Genomic DNA, 13,052 nt, shown 5'->3' on the forward strand with positions numbered 1-13,052 from the left:
ACCTGAAAGCTACTGAGTGAGCTGTGATTGTTGCTAGGGACTTACAGTTTGTGTTACTTTGTGACAAGAGCCTTAAGAAGTCCTGACCTCACCTCTATCTTTCCTACGGACATTGAGGTGACTTTCTAATTGTCTGCCTTATCTTGGGTCCAGGGCTTCTTCCACCTGCTCTCCTAACACTGAAATTGAAAGTGAAATGAAACGTATGTACTGGCAATGCTGAAGCATGCGTGAGCAGCCTATATATGGAAGTTCTGTTAAACTTGCCCAAACTGGGTTCCATGGTCTAAGTTGATGAGAATGACTGCCCAGGTCTCTTCCTCAAGAGGCCACCAGATCTCATTACAGGTGGTTGGGAACCACCATGGGGGTTCTGGGAGTTGAACTCAGGACCTTTGGAAGAGCAGGCAGTGCTCTTAACCAGACAGCTCCCCTAACACTGCTTAGGGGCATATATTACACACACACAGCCCACCAGACCTTCCCAAGATGAGCTCACACCGGTCTCCCTTCCCTCCAGCGTGAAGCCCAAGCCTTGGTTAGGTGAAGGGCTGCAGAGTCTCGTTCCCTTCTGCCTTTCCTGGAGTCACAAAGTGTGCTCCATACTCCAACAGTGTCTCTCTGCAATCCTTGTAGATTGAGAACATATAGAAAGTGCCTTTGCTACGGACACTCTGAGCGACTGTCCCTCGTCCATGAAGCCTTCCTCAGTGCCTTGAATCAGAATTAAACTGCCCCTTGGTGTTCCGTCAGCTGCCTGTATACATTCCTCCCACGGCACATGAACACACAGTTCTCTTTTCTTTTTTGGTTACCTATGAGTCCCCTGGTGTGTTAGGTCCTATGACACGCAACTGTGTCTGACACAAGACAAAAAACCCACTGTAAGTTAATAGCAGCAGACTGACTTCAGTTACATACAGTTTGACAGAACTCTGGGGGACATTGAGTTAGCAGTTGGCTAGTGAGCTCCTGAGAGACTGGTGCAAAGAAACAGTGACGGTAACAGGCTCTGAGCAGGGCAGAACGTTCACCCTGAGAGGAAACTTACCACAAGATGGTGGCCGCCCTTGCTGCTGAGTGCCAGGGATCTCTCTCCCCTGGGCATCCACACACCAACACAGCCCTCCTGGCTGGCACTGTACTGCTTGGTAGCCCCCGTTTCTCTGGCATCTCGGGATGTATGGGTGGCCAAAGCTGGTGGCAGCAAACCGCTCTACTTCACACTTGCTGGGGCCTAGAAGAGACCACACGACGACATGTGTGAGTAAGGTCTGAGCCAGCTTGGATGTTTGCTGCCCTCAAGTTCTAGCTCTAAACTTTGGTTTAGATGGAAGGGACCCAAGGCCCAGTGGTTCCACAGCAGAGGGGCACGGCTGTTACTAGCTAGCTACTTACATCGAAATCTGCCAGAGATGAGTAATTGGATGGCCAGAAAGCGTCTCTGCAATATCCGGTACATGGTGCTCTGAGTGAAAGTGGAAGCTCGGTCTAGGCCAGCGAAAATGGTGTCGTAAATTTCATCCAGTAACAGCTCCAAACCTGAGCAAATTCAGACAGCATTTCAGGGATGGGCTCCTCGGGAAAGCAAGCTCGAATCTGACTGAGCTGGACCAATGTCAAACGGTCAGAGTCTACACCAGCAGGGCTATGCAGTGGGTCCGGGCATGTCCGTCCTTTAGACTGTAAGTTCTCATTACCTACAAAGTGCGTCCTCGGAAACCAGGCCACAGAGTGACAAAATAACAATGAACATAGCAGCAGCATTTTGAGTGTGTTTGTGATTTCCATAGGGCCACATCTGTAGTCATCCTTGCTGATATGAAGCCTGATGCAGCCCCTGGGCCATAGGTTAGACATACCCGAAATAATACTCTAAGAGTTCACAAAGTCAGGACTGCTGTGTGCGGCTGTGCAGGTGTTTGACAGTGCAGAGGAGTGTAACTAGGGAATGAGGCTGATAACCTGCCCTGTCCTCTCACTTGCCACATCGCGAGGTGGGCACCTCTTTCAGCCCACAATGGCACTCATGTGAGCAGGCAGAAGCTTCGGCAGAGTACCACAGATGAAAGCTGGCTAAGGCTGTGCCCTCTTCCGCACCCATAGCAACCTACCAAGGATGTGGAAAGCCAGTGCTATTTCTGCCTTGTGCACTAGAGTCCAAGAATTACAATCGATCCCTTCCCATTGCCAGAAGTGTAACTGGTTACCTGTCTCAGCCAGCTCCCGCCCCTGGCTGTCGGAACAGTAACAGTACCCAGACACTTCAGGGAACCTGCTCCGGAAGGAACTGAAGGTCACAAACGCATCTGGAAACCTGACAAACAGGAAGAGGTATGGTCACTGTTTCATAAAAGACAAAGTCATCCTCAATCCAAATCAATGTGGCAGAGTCCTCTGCAAGGAGACTGTGTTTGTGGCTCTTTCCTAAAGTGGCTTAAGTTAGCCAGAGCAAGGTTAGACTATGCTTCGCTATCACCTACCAATGAACTCTTTTCCTTAAGGGTGGCGTTTAGCCAATTTGTGTTCACACACATCTTGGAGGGCCAGAAAGAAGACAAGTCATGAGCAAGCACTACATCAGCTTCCCCAGTAGAATAACTGCCAAGTCCAAAGGCTGGGTTCCCATCACAGGTATATGACAGGCTCGTTTTGTGAAAGCAACTGCTTCCAGGACTTTTTACAATTTCCAAGAGCTTGCAAAGAAGAATCTGGATTCTATTACAGGAGATCTATAAGAAGGTGATGTTTCTATACTATCATTAAACTCCACAAAATCCAAATGACTTCACTATTTCTGTCTGTCAGCTGAAGAAAGGCTTGTCTTAACCACGCCCTAGCTGGTAAATGCTACACAGAGCCCATGTGCTGAGTCCCCGTCTTTACATGTGAGGAGACTAAAGTACTGAGAGTTGAATTGAGAAGGTCCTCCCCTGAGCAATGACGTAGTCAGGAGGGAATTTTTCTTTATACAATAACAGGAATTTTTTCTGTGTCCTATGTAGCTAGTATGTTACATTCAAGCGAGTGCTTCAACCTATGTCTGAAAATATAGCATAGTAAGTCATTCTCTGTAAAAATAAAATAATAAAAAATAAATAGGCCTATTACTACATAGCACCCTCTAGCAAAATACTCCACCTGCACGTCCAGTTGTGGAGAAACGAAGTGAATTATAGAAACCCCCAAACTGGATAAAATACTGCAGATGGTGGGTGATACTTATACACTAGCGGAAAGGAAACATCACCCAGAAGGGACAGGTGTAAGACAACAAATATACGTAATAAGATCGTTACCACGGAAAGCCAGCTCTGGAAGGCAATATAAGGGGAGCACGAGACACAAGTATTAGTAACTCGAGTGGACATTCTGAGCATTCTACCAGCTGGTTCCTTAACTGAGGTAACTCTAGAGTCCACAGGCTAAGTTTGCTTTACAAACACACACAACTGCTATTGAATCACATATTGGTGATCATGCCCCTTGTCTATTATTGTGGGTTTGTGGGTTATGTGAAAAAGGTCTGCTCTCATAAGTGGGGTGCAGAAGTAGAAATGACAACCTCTCTTTGTCTTGTTTCTACAGAGAGAGGAGACAGAATTTTCAAAAGCCCATTCAAACTGGGGCAATTTGGTTGTAAAAGTGGCAAGGATAGTAAAATAGTTACTTCTGTTTGTTGAGCCCTGCTCTGGAAAAGACAAAGGACAGCATCTCTGAGTTTATGCTCAGACTGGGCCAACCCAGACTTAGAGGGATAACAAAGGAAGCCCCGTTGAATGTGGGTGACTGGTCTCCAGTCCGGCTCTTTGCAGAGCGTCACCATGCCTCTGGCTCCCTTGCGACAGTCTCTCTGCACCCTCAGGTTCCCTAACCTTTCCCTTGGGCAGGCCTCCAGAATCCTAACCTGCAACTAATAGGCCAATAAATTAACAATGCGCTGACTCTCTCTGGCACTGGAGCGGGCAGTCCTTAGGAGAGGGTCATGCACAGGTTAGCAAGGAACCCAAGTCAAAGTGACCACCACAGGTGGCCTTGAAGGTGACCACACGATCTGTCTGTGAGGAGTTCCTCCTAGCCTTCCATCTTCCACCTACAATAATGCTTTAGGATGTGTTAAGGTGCTCGTGTCTCTTTCCACAGGACAACGTGCTAGGGCACTTGAGGCGAGGCTTCCTGCTGAGCAGCCAGGGTAAGCACTGTAATTAATAATAAGGGTTGATAAAAGAATTGTAACACAAATCATTAAAACCTTGACAATGACACCAGCCATGCTTCAAGCTCTGCAGGGCTTCCCCTGCGGTTCGGAGCAAGACCGAGTCCTGCAGCTGTGATTGAGCTGTGGTCATAAAGACGATGGAGCAGCAAGAAGAACCAACCGGCAGAGCTACTTGCAGTCGCGGACGTGGCTCCTAAGTTTCTGGCCCAGTTAGTACAATAAGAAATAGCTCTTCCCCAGGGGAAAGCGGACCTACAATAGCCACCTTCAAGCCCGAGTCCTAGCACAGATCATTAAGACCTCACGGGGCTTCAGGAAACAAGCTGCCCCCAGGTCTCAGGATTCTAAATCCCCTGGCATCAGGTCAATTGTTTATGCCACCTCTTCAAGGACATCTCCTCAGACTGACTTTCACAAGGCCAGATTGTGGCTTTTCCCTACCAAAACACATTTTCAGCCATCTGCTCAGAATGGAGTCGTCCCTCGTTCCTCTCCCTTTCCTCCAGATATTTCTTCCCCACACTCCAAAGTTCTGTGGGGTAAATATGTCTCATACAGCTCCATCTCCCTAGCATGCCCCCCTCCATCTCCTCTTCTAGATGGAACAACCTGGAACTTGGGATGGAGCCCCAGTGCCCATTCTGCTCCAGGTTTTTTAAAGTCTGGAATCTGGTGGTGTTTACACCATGCCTTTAAATCCTCACTCCACTCCCTGACCCTGCTTAAGGCAATATCAAGGACATACAGTAAAACAAAATTGCCCATTGCTTATCTGAAACCCAACTACAACTGGCTGTCCAGTATTATATCTGTCAACCCCAGCTGAGCCTATTTATTCCCTGGGGATTCCACAGTTCCTTCCATTGGCCCAAAGGAGTCACTGGGTCTGGGGCAGCCAGATTTACGAAGTAACAGAAGATTCTTGATTACCCCTGGGCTTTCATTAATCAACCATTCCCATGACCTTGCCAGGCCAGAATTTGCTCAAAGATATGCTTACTCACAAAAAAAAAAAGTGAAAAGAATCCCATTTCAGAATTGAATGGTTTTGTTTGCGTTAACAATGAATACTTGATTCTCAACTTTTCTGTATAACTAGACTGCCCTCTTGTGGCAGTAGCTGAGAACTGAGACCCAGTCTCAAACTGTCCCTGCTAATGTCTTTGATCCATCTGCCTACTGTCTAAATTGGGACTGCAGACCTATTGTAGGCAAGACACTCTGCCATCTGCTGTGGGGGAAGAGACAAGTCACGTAAATACAGACAAGTGAACTAGTTTCTGTACATCTCTAAAGTTTACTATGTTTTTTAGTGATGTCTTCCAGGTTCCTTGGCTATATGCCGGAGACCACACTCTCTAGTTATGTCTGCGTTAAAGCTGAAATCTAGAAAACTCCATTGGATGCTATTAGCATTCAGTTGGGTATGAACCGATGATGCCTGTGCAGACTAGATGAGCACTCGGAGAGCTGGGCTGCCTAATGGTTCTCTGCTCCCAGTTAAGCAAATCATTAGCGGCTAGGGGAAGAACCTGACCTCCATTTTCTGAAACTGGGTGGTAAACAAGAATCCCCTGAAGATGAGCAAGTTGGGCTAATGCGCATTCTCAATGAAGTCTCGGGAGAGCAGAGCCCAGGCTTGCTTTTCCCAGCTGAGAACACTGAGGAGGCTCTGGGGAGGTAAATAACCAGGTCACCTTACAAAGCGATGCAGATGAAGACTGCAGGTGGCAGAGACAAAGGCTACAGGGCGGGGGGGGGGGGGGGGGGGGGGGGGGGGGGGGGGGGGGGGGGGGGGGGGGGGGGGGGGGGGGGGGGGGGGGGGATAGTACAGGAAGCAGACAGAGCTGCCATGAGTGAGGTGGCCAAGCTCTGAAGGACCCAGCACACAGAAGGTTTGGTACAACACTTAGAACTCAAGGATAGTTTCTTGACCACATAAACAAACGCACAACAACCTCCTAAAACCATCCTATGAGTGTGGTGTTGCAGGTTGAGTGTATGAAATTGCTGATTCTGGATTTTGTGGAAACCTTGGAGGATGTGATCTAACGAAAAAGTTTCTCGAGAGTCGTGCAACTCAGATCGAGTTTGTCCATGGGACCTGCACTTGGGGCATGGTCTGTGACCCGTCTGGCACAACACGTGAGAATGTTCTCTCTCACACGGGAAACTGGTCCTTCTGGAAGGCAGCCACGTGGAGGCTCAGGTTCTCTCCCAGAATCCACAGTCGCGTTCCCACGAGCTGCTGCTTTCTTTCTCTGCATCCAGAACAGCCTGATTGCATCTGAAGCCTACACAGCCCTTCACAATCATTGGGTGATCTAGAGTAGCCAGATGCTGCCTGGATATTTGGGTCAGAGTGTATACGGTACTTCTCACTTTATATTTATTATTTTTAAAAGCAAAAGTCCTTTACAAGTGCACACATATGCAGAACTTACAGAAATGTATGCGTGTATTGTATCCATGCTTTTTAATGGGCTCTTTTTCCCTTTGATGAGGGATCACCTCTCTGACCACCCTTCTACTGCTGCCCTCACCTTCAAAAGGCCTTCAACAACGATGTGGTCCTTAAGATTACCCTCCGCTCCTGGTTCTATCCAGACCTGGCATAGTCTTTTGATCACAGGATCATAAAAATCCTGCACTTACACTACCCATCTTGAATTGTACTAGCCTAACATGCTTCAGAACCCTGCTCGAGTCAATGTCTCCAGCTCTGATGCCTTCTTCTAAGCAGCTGTACAGATGTTTATGGTATATTACCTTTAGTTGGCCACTCTCCCTCTCTGATGAGCCGTCACCCCCCCCCCCACACACACACCCAGTTCTCTGTTAGGATGGAGAACAATGGGACAAACACCCTGATGTGGAGGTCTTCACAGAGCTGGTGTTTTCATTTGTATGATGGGCTAGTGGGGCAGAGAGCGCAAGTATGTGGTTGTTTGAATAAGAATGGTCTTATAGGCTAATAGATTTGATCACCAGCTAGTGGCATTGTTGAAAGGATTAGGAGATGTGGCAATGTTTGAGGAAATGTGTCACTGGTGGTGGGCTTTGAGGGCTCAAAGGTCTATACCAAGCCCAGAATCTCTCTCTCTCCCTCCCTCCCCCTTCTCTCTCTCTCTCTCTCTCTCTCTCTCTCTCTCTCTCNCTCTCTCTCTCTCTCTCTCTCTCTCTCTCTCTCTCTCTCTCTCTCTCTCTCTCTCTTTCTCTCTCGTTCTCTCTGCCTACAAATCAGGATGCAGCTCTCAGCTACTGCTCCAGCATCTGCCTGAATGCCTCCATTCTTCTCACTGTGATGACAGTGGACCAAACCTCTGAAACTGTAAGCAAACCCTCAGTTAAATGCTTTGTTTTATGTGAGTTGCCACGGTCATGGCGTCTCTTCACAGCAATAGAGCAGTGGCTAAGACAATGCAATTGTAATTACAGTAACTACTCCCAGCTGGCTTTGTTAATGGGGCTAGGGACAGGATGAACTTGCCTGTCCGTGACAAATGAGGGCGAGACATCTCTTAATTCTCCACTCGGCTGCATGAAACACACGACACTCCCACATCCTGATACATACATGAACTTGAAGAGCCAAGGGTTCCCTAAGGGCTTTCCCCGACAACAGGACAATGGACCCCCCCCCTTACCTGTTGTAGCTGTGGATCAGATCGAAGATCATCATATCTGTGGTGTTGACAAACTTGCACTGGACAGGCATGAACTCCCCATCTGCAGAGCACTGGGGGGGCGACTTGTCTCCTACCCCATGCAGGAGACGACGGTTGCGTATCTCACAGCTCCTTGGACCTAAACATTTTCATGCGAAGCTGTTTAGTTCTTATGGATGGGTAGGTGCATTTGTGTCTGCAGTCAAGGTGGGTACTTTTGCGACCCATGTGACCCCTGGAAACCCACCAGTGCCTGGACTAGTCCACCAAAGGCTCACAAGAGTTTGCTGAAACCCTGCTTGGGCTTGTAGCTGTCTACAGTCATACAACTACCTGTGTAACACTTTTCCTCTCCCTCGAGGGATAGACAGACATGTGTTGTCAGGCATGTGATTTGTGGGGAGACAAACTAGCCCACTGGGGGGTCCTGGTGCCCATGATGACAATGACACTTACACCGCGTTGGTCTCCCCTGCTGCCGGGTGCCGTACACCTCCATGCCCTCTGTGTCTACACACCAGCACTGCACCTGCCACAGGTCACACTGCACCGGCGCGTAGTCCCCCGCATCCTGGCACTGAGGGAGGTAGAGGGCATCCGTGCTGTTGATGTAGCTGCTCAGCAGGACCTGCTGCCGGTGTAGCTGGCAGAAGGACAGGCCTGGGGACACACAGAGAAACATCAGAGGAGAGCTTTGGGGAGCACACAGGATCGAGCCCAGGAGGACCCTGCCTCCCTGAGGGACTCAGCCAGACATTTGGAAGGCTCTGTCATTTGGGGAACTGAGACAGAATGGATTGGCTCTCGCTAGCACCTTGGCACTGGAGAGGAGCTTCTGGGAGGGTGGACAGAGCACGTGAATTTGAATCTCTCTGCAGGCTGCCTGTGTTGCCTGGGAAGCTGGGCTGCCTGTGTTGCCTGGGAAGCTGCTTCTTTAGTCTGCATTTCTCTCCCTCTCCACAAGCAGGCAGACAGCCGCCTCGCCTTGAATCTGGGAGGAAAAGTCCTTTCGTATTTGCTCCTATGGGATAGCCACCATACACAGGGCTCATCACATCGCAAATCCACACATGGGGAAAGGAGGTTCCTCCTTCCCTTTGTGGATTGGGGTTGGGTGTGTGTCCTTCAGAGAGGATGAGTGGCGTTGTCTAAAGTGATGATGCCAGAGAGTATGAAACGGCCATCATGGTTCCCAAACCAGCCATGCTGGCCTAAACCAAAGACCCAGATAGAGCTGTCATCTACCCGCTGAAAAAGGCTTGCCCTTTTGGGCCCTGCTTTCACCATTGGACCAATCATTGCCGAGCTCTGACCTGGCTTCAGAACCCTTCGATGTCTACTAGCCATAATTGACTTGGTGCTGGACACAGTGGCTGGCCCATGGGAAGTCCTTGCTGGCTACTGGCTAAGCTTGAGCATCTCATATGATTTTCATAGTGGTCTTTGAGAAACTGGACCTTCTGCATATTCAATGGTGAGGAGCCAGCAGCCCTTAGGGGAACTTGCCCAGTTCATTCACCTAAGCCCAGTTCTTGTCCTTAGATGTGAGGTATCACTGTGTAAGGGTCCCTTACCACTAGGTACCCCTTTGTTACTTACAAGCTGTAGGCCTCCCCAGCTGTCTGCTGCCAGGTACCTCCCTGCCATCAACATCCACACACCAACAGGATTGGCCATCATTTTGGCACTGGACTGTCCTGAAGAGAGACATACGATGTGACACCCACATGGACTTCTGAAGCCACAGTCTGGCTCCAGCTCAGGGAGACCAGGGGCTAGCAAGACACATGGAAGAGCCAAAGTTGTGATCAGACAAGGCCACGGAGTGAGTGCCTAGGGCAAGGGAGGCTACACTGAGAGTTTCAGGGTGGCCTGGGGTAGCAGGTGGCTGGGCAGAGAGGAGCATATAAGGAGATCTTCCTGGGGACAAAGTGGGCCTTAAACTCCAGTGACAACAAGAAGAAACACTTGGAGAGAAACATACACAAGGCTGGCAAAAAGAGAGGCACACCCCTTAACTCGTCCCTCACAACCCTGAAATTCCCAGAGGTCCTGGAGAGATAGCCTGCAGTTTTTAACCTATGACTCGGGTGGGGAGGGGTAGACAGGGGAGGAAGCTTGAGTAAAGAAGCAGAGGTGGAATTTCACAACTAGAGATGAGGCCTCTTCATGTGACTGACTGCACAGCAGAGGCGAATAAGGACTCTCGTTCCATAGGGGAAAGGAATTTAAGCCATAACCTGACTCTATATGGAGGGAGACAATCCCAGGACCCAGGATATGTCAGGGCACCTGCAAAAGCCCCTTCCAAAGCAGTGCTCCCTGGGGCGAGCTATGAAAACAGGAAAGGCCAAGTTAACAGGCAGTTCCTGCTTTGCCCACCAGGGAACTAGGGGTTAGGAGCCTAGGCATACCCTTACCTCTGTTTGAGTTTTGCTAAGAGGCCTTACACATCATGCTGTAAAACTGTAAAGATAAATTCAGCAGGAATTGAAGGGCTGTCAGGGATCTCTCCTGCAGACTATCTGTGCATGAGCATAGAGAAAGAGCCCCTCCAAATGACAGACTAGCCCGGGATCTCTGAGGAACTCGGTGGACACAATTGGGAATCACAGGAACAAGCCGGAACATTTGAGGTTTCTGGAGTTCCTACTAAAGCCAGTCTTACTGGAAGCTTCCATCTTCGGAGCACTGTGGAACATATTCGGCCTGCTTCAGGAAGGCCTGTTCCCTCTGCTGCTCACAGGGCCGGAGTGGCTGTGAATCCACTTGGTACTCTGTGGGAAGGGAAGGGACACATGAGACGGGGGGCAGGCCTGGCCCCAGGCGTCATACAGACAGTCCTTCAGATACAGAGCCATGGCCTTTACTTTCCTGGTCTAACTGAGTGTTGGCAGCCATAATACCATTCCCGTTATAAGATTAGTTCATTAAATCAGGGGAGGTGATGAGAATGTCTCTACTCTGCCAGGGGCATCAAGCCGCAGGCATCAGTGAGAGTATACCTTTCCAAAGCGATTTTTGAATCGACTTTGGGGTCCTTATGTGCTTAAGCCCCTTATGTGGCTTAGGATACAACACCATGAGGAAGTTGGTTTTGCCCTCACCAAGTCATGCTTGCGGGTAGTACCTTCCGGGTTTACACTGCGCATGTCTCTTATTCTTCACTAAGGTTTACACTGTGCATGTCTCTTATTCTTCACTAAGGACCCACACGATGGTTCTGATCTCTCTCAGAAATCACAGCCATCTCAGGAGTTCAGTGCATGTTCTTCACATAGCCTCCTCATCCCGTGTGTGTGTGTGTGTGTGTGTGTGTGTCTGTCTGTCTGTCTGTCTGTCTGTCTGGATCTGAATGATGTACACATTTGTATATGTGCATTTGCGTGATTTGCATGGAGGTCAGGGGTCCCCTTGAGTGTCTTCCTCACTAACTTCTCTGTGTTTTACAACAGGCTCTCTCACTGCGCCTAGAGCCCACTGATCGGCTAAATTGACTGGCTAGGGAGCTCCAGGGATCCGCTTGTCTCTGCCTTTTCTGGGCCTGGGGTTTCAAATATGTATTCCAGGACCTGGCTTCTGTGTGAAGTCTAGGGATCCACACTAAGGAGCTCATAAACACACACACCAAGGAGATGGCCTGCTGAGTTATCTTCTTGGCCTTCCTCCGTCTGACTTTTCCCATAGAAACGGAAACTAGGCAGTTTGTGCACAGTTTAACAAGTAAGTGTCTGAGCCCAGTACAGAACTCAGGTCTATCTTAAGCCACAGGGTGATCTACCATGTTTGTTGCCTGACATAATCTTCTCAAACGTTGGTATGGCTGGAATATTCTTTGGAGTGTCCAAATAAATATTAAAGCATATGCAAATGCCAAAACAATGAGATAGGTGTGAGATGAGGGAAGCTATGATAGCATCATTTTTTTTTTTATCACTACTCCACCAGTTTCTAACTCTGGGATCGAATACCATACAGCTCACCTTTCTGAACCTCTTTTCATCTAGACAGAAAAGAGCAAATATCTAGCCTCTGCATCTGTGAGGTTAGCTGAGACCAGATGTGCCCAGGGGCCCTCCCAGAGCCTGGCTGAGCCCCATGCCTCAAAACTCACTCTCAAACCCATGGCTTTGTCCTTAGAACTTACCAAAGATGTTGGCTTCGACCAGGCAGACTGAACTCAGCAAAGCAAAGACCCACAGGACCAGGGCCATCTTTCTGCCCACTCCTAGCAAAGGGCTAGGAGCAATGTCCTGCCTCAGTGCCCTCATTGGGGAAACTTTATAGCGCAGAGGCAAGCACTGCTCTTAAGTTCAAGGACACTTGACTGGGCAGCACACACCTTGTTTTCTCTGCCAGTCACGGGAACTCCCTCTACCTGAGTCTGCTTCCCCTAAGGATACTCAAGTAGTCAGTAGGGTGACCACTCCAGGTTTGGGGGACAAGAAATGGGAGGGTGACACTAAAATCACTCTTTGTGGGCCAGTGCCAAGTTCTGTACCCTTGGGGGTGACAGGGTTGGATTGTACCACTGAGAAGGCTAAAATATCTCCTCCTCCTCCTGACTCCCTCACTGCCTCCTCCCTCCCTCATTCCCTCCCTCCCTCCCTCCTTCCATCCATCCTTCCTTCCTTCCTTCCTTCCTTCCTTCCATCCTTTCTTCCATCCTCCAGTATTGCTTTAGAGCCAAACATTCATAGAAACAATTTTAGAAAACGAAGCCATTGGCAGAAAACAGGAAAATTCTGCCCTCCTTAATGTTGAATGTGAGAGCTGTACTGAAGGAAGCCAAGGCTGTCTCACATACTCTCACAAGCACGAGCACACATGCCTATGCACGCACCTCTCTTTAGTCCTTCTGTAACTTTTCTGGGTCTAAACCCCGCCAAGGTAGCAGAGGCAAAAATGGGACTCTTGCACACATAAGGCCCACGTGTCCTTGTAGTTTCTCTCAGTATTAACTTGCCCCTCCCCCAGCTGCCCCTGCATAGCCTATGAAAACAAGCCTTATTCCTGAGCCCCAAGCTCCTTCTTAGAAACAAAGTTGAGCAGACGGTGGCCATGCATGCCTACTTGTCTGCAGGGTCTCTTCAAAAGAACAAATAATTGAGGAGTATGGCTCCTCCTTGTCATTACCATTGTTGTCATTATTTTCTCAATGTGCA

The 13,052-nt window shown here is 49.1% G+C and overlaps 1 protein-coding gene across 1 annotated transcript in view; it reads right to left on the minus strand.

Annotated features, from left to right (window-relative positions):
* The window catches only part of Tg (thyroglobulin), a 175,396-nt gene extending 163,295 nt beyond the window's left edge, over positions 1-12,101 (minus strand). The window contains exons 1-8 of the mRNA XM_050145305.1: positions 12,035-12,101; positions 10,556-10,664; positions 9,487-9,584; positions 8,344-8,547; positions 7,867-8,026; positions 2,211-2,317; positions 1,399-1,542; positions 1,052-1,237 (exon numbers count right to left, since the gene is read on the minus strand). Coding sequence (XP_050001262.1) covers positions 1,052-1,237; positions 1,399-1,542; positions 2,211-2,317; positions 7,867-8,026; positions 8,344-8,547; positions 9,487-9,584; positions 10,556-10,664; positions 12,035-12,101 — 1,075 coding nt within the window. The remainder of the gene's footprint in view (positions 1-1,051; positions 1,238-1,398; positions 1,543-2,210; positions 2,318-7,866; positions 8,027-8,343; positions 8,548-9,486; positions 9,585-10,555; positions 10,665-12,034) is intronic.
* Positions 12,102-13,052: the final 951 nt, after the last annotated feature.

The sequence above is a fragment of the Alexandromys fortis genome, unplaced genomic scaffold, assembly GCF_014885135.2.
Source record: "Alexandromys fortis isolate MF-2015 unplaced genomic scaffold, M_Fortis_MF-2015_v1.1 scaffold_2_1_26212458, whole genome shotgun sequence".
Taxonomy (NCBI): domain Eukaryota; kingdom Metazoa; phylum Chordata; class Mammalia; order Rodentia; family Cricetidae; genus Alexandromys; species Alexandromys fortis.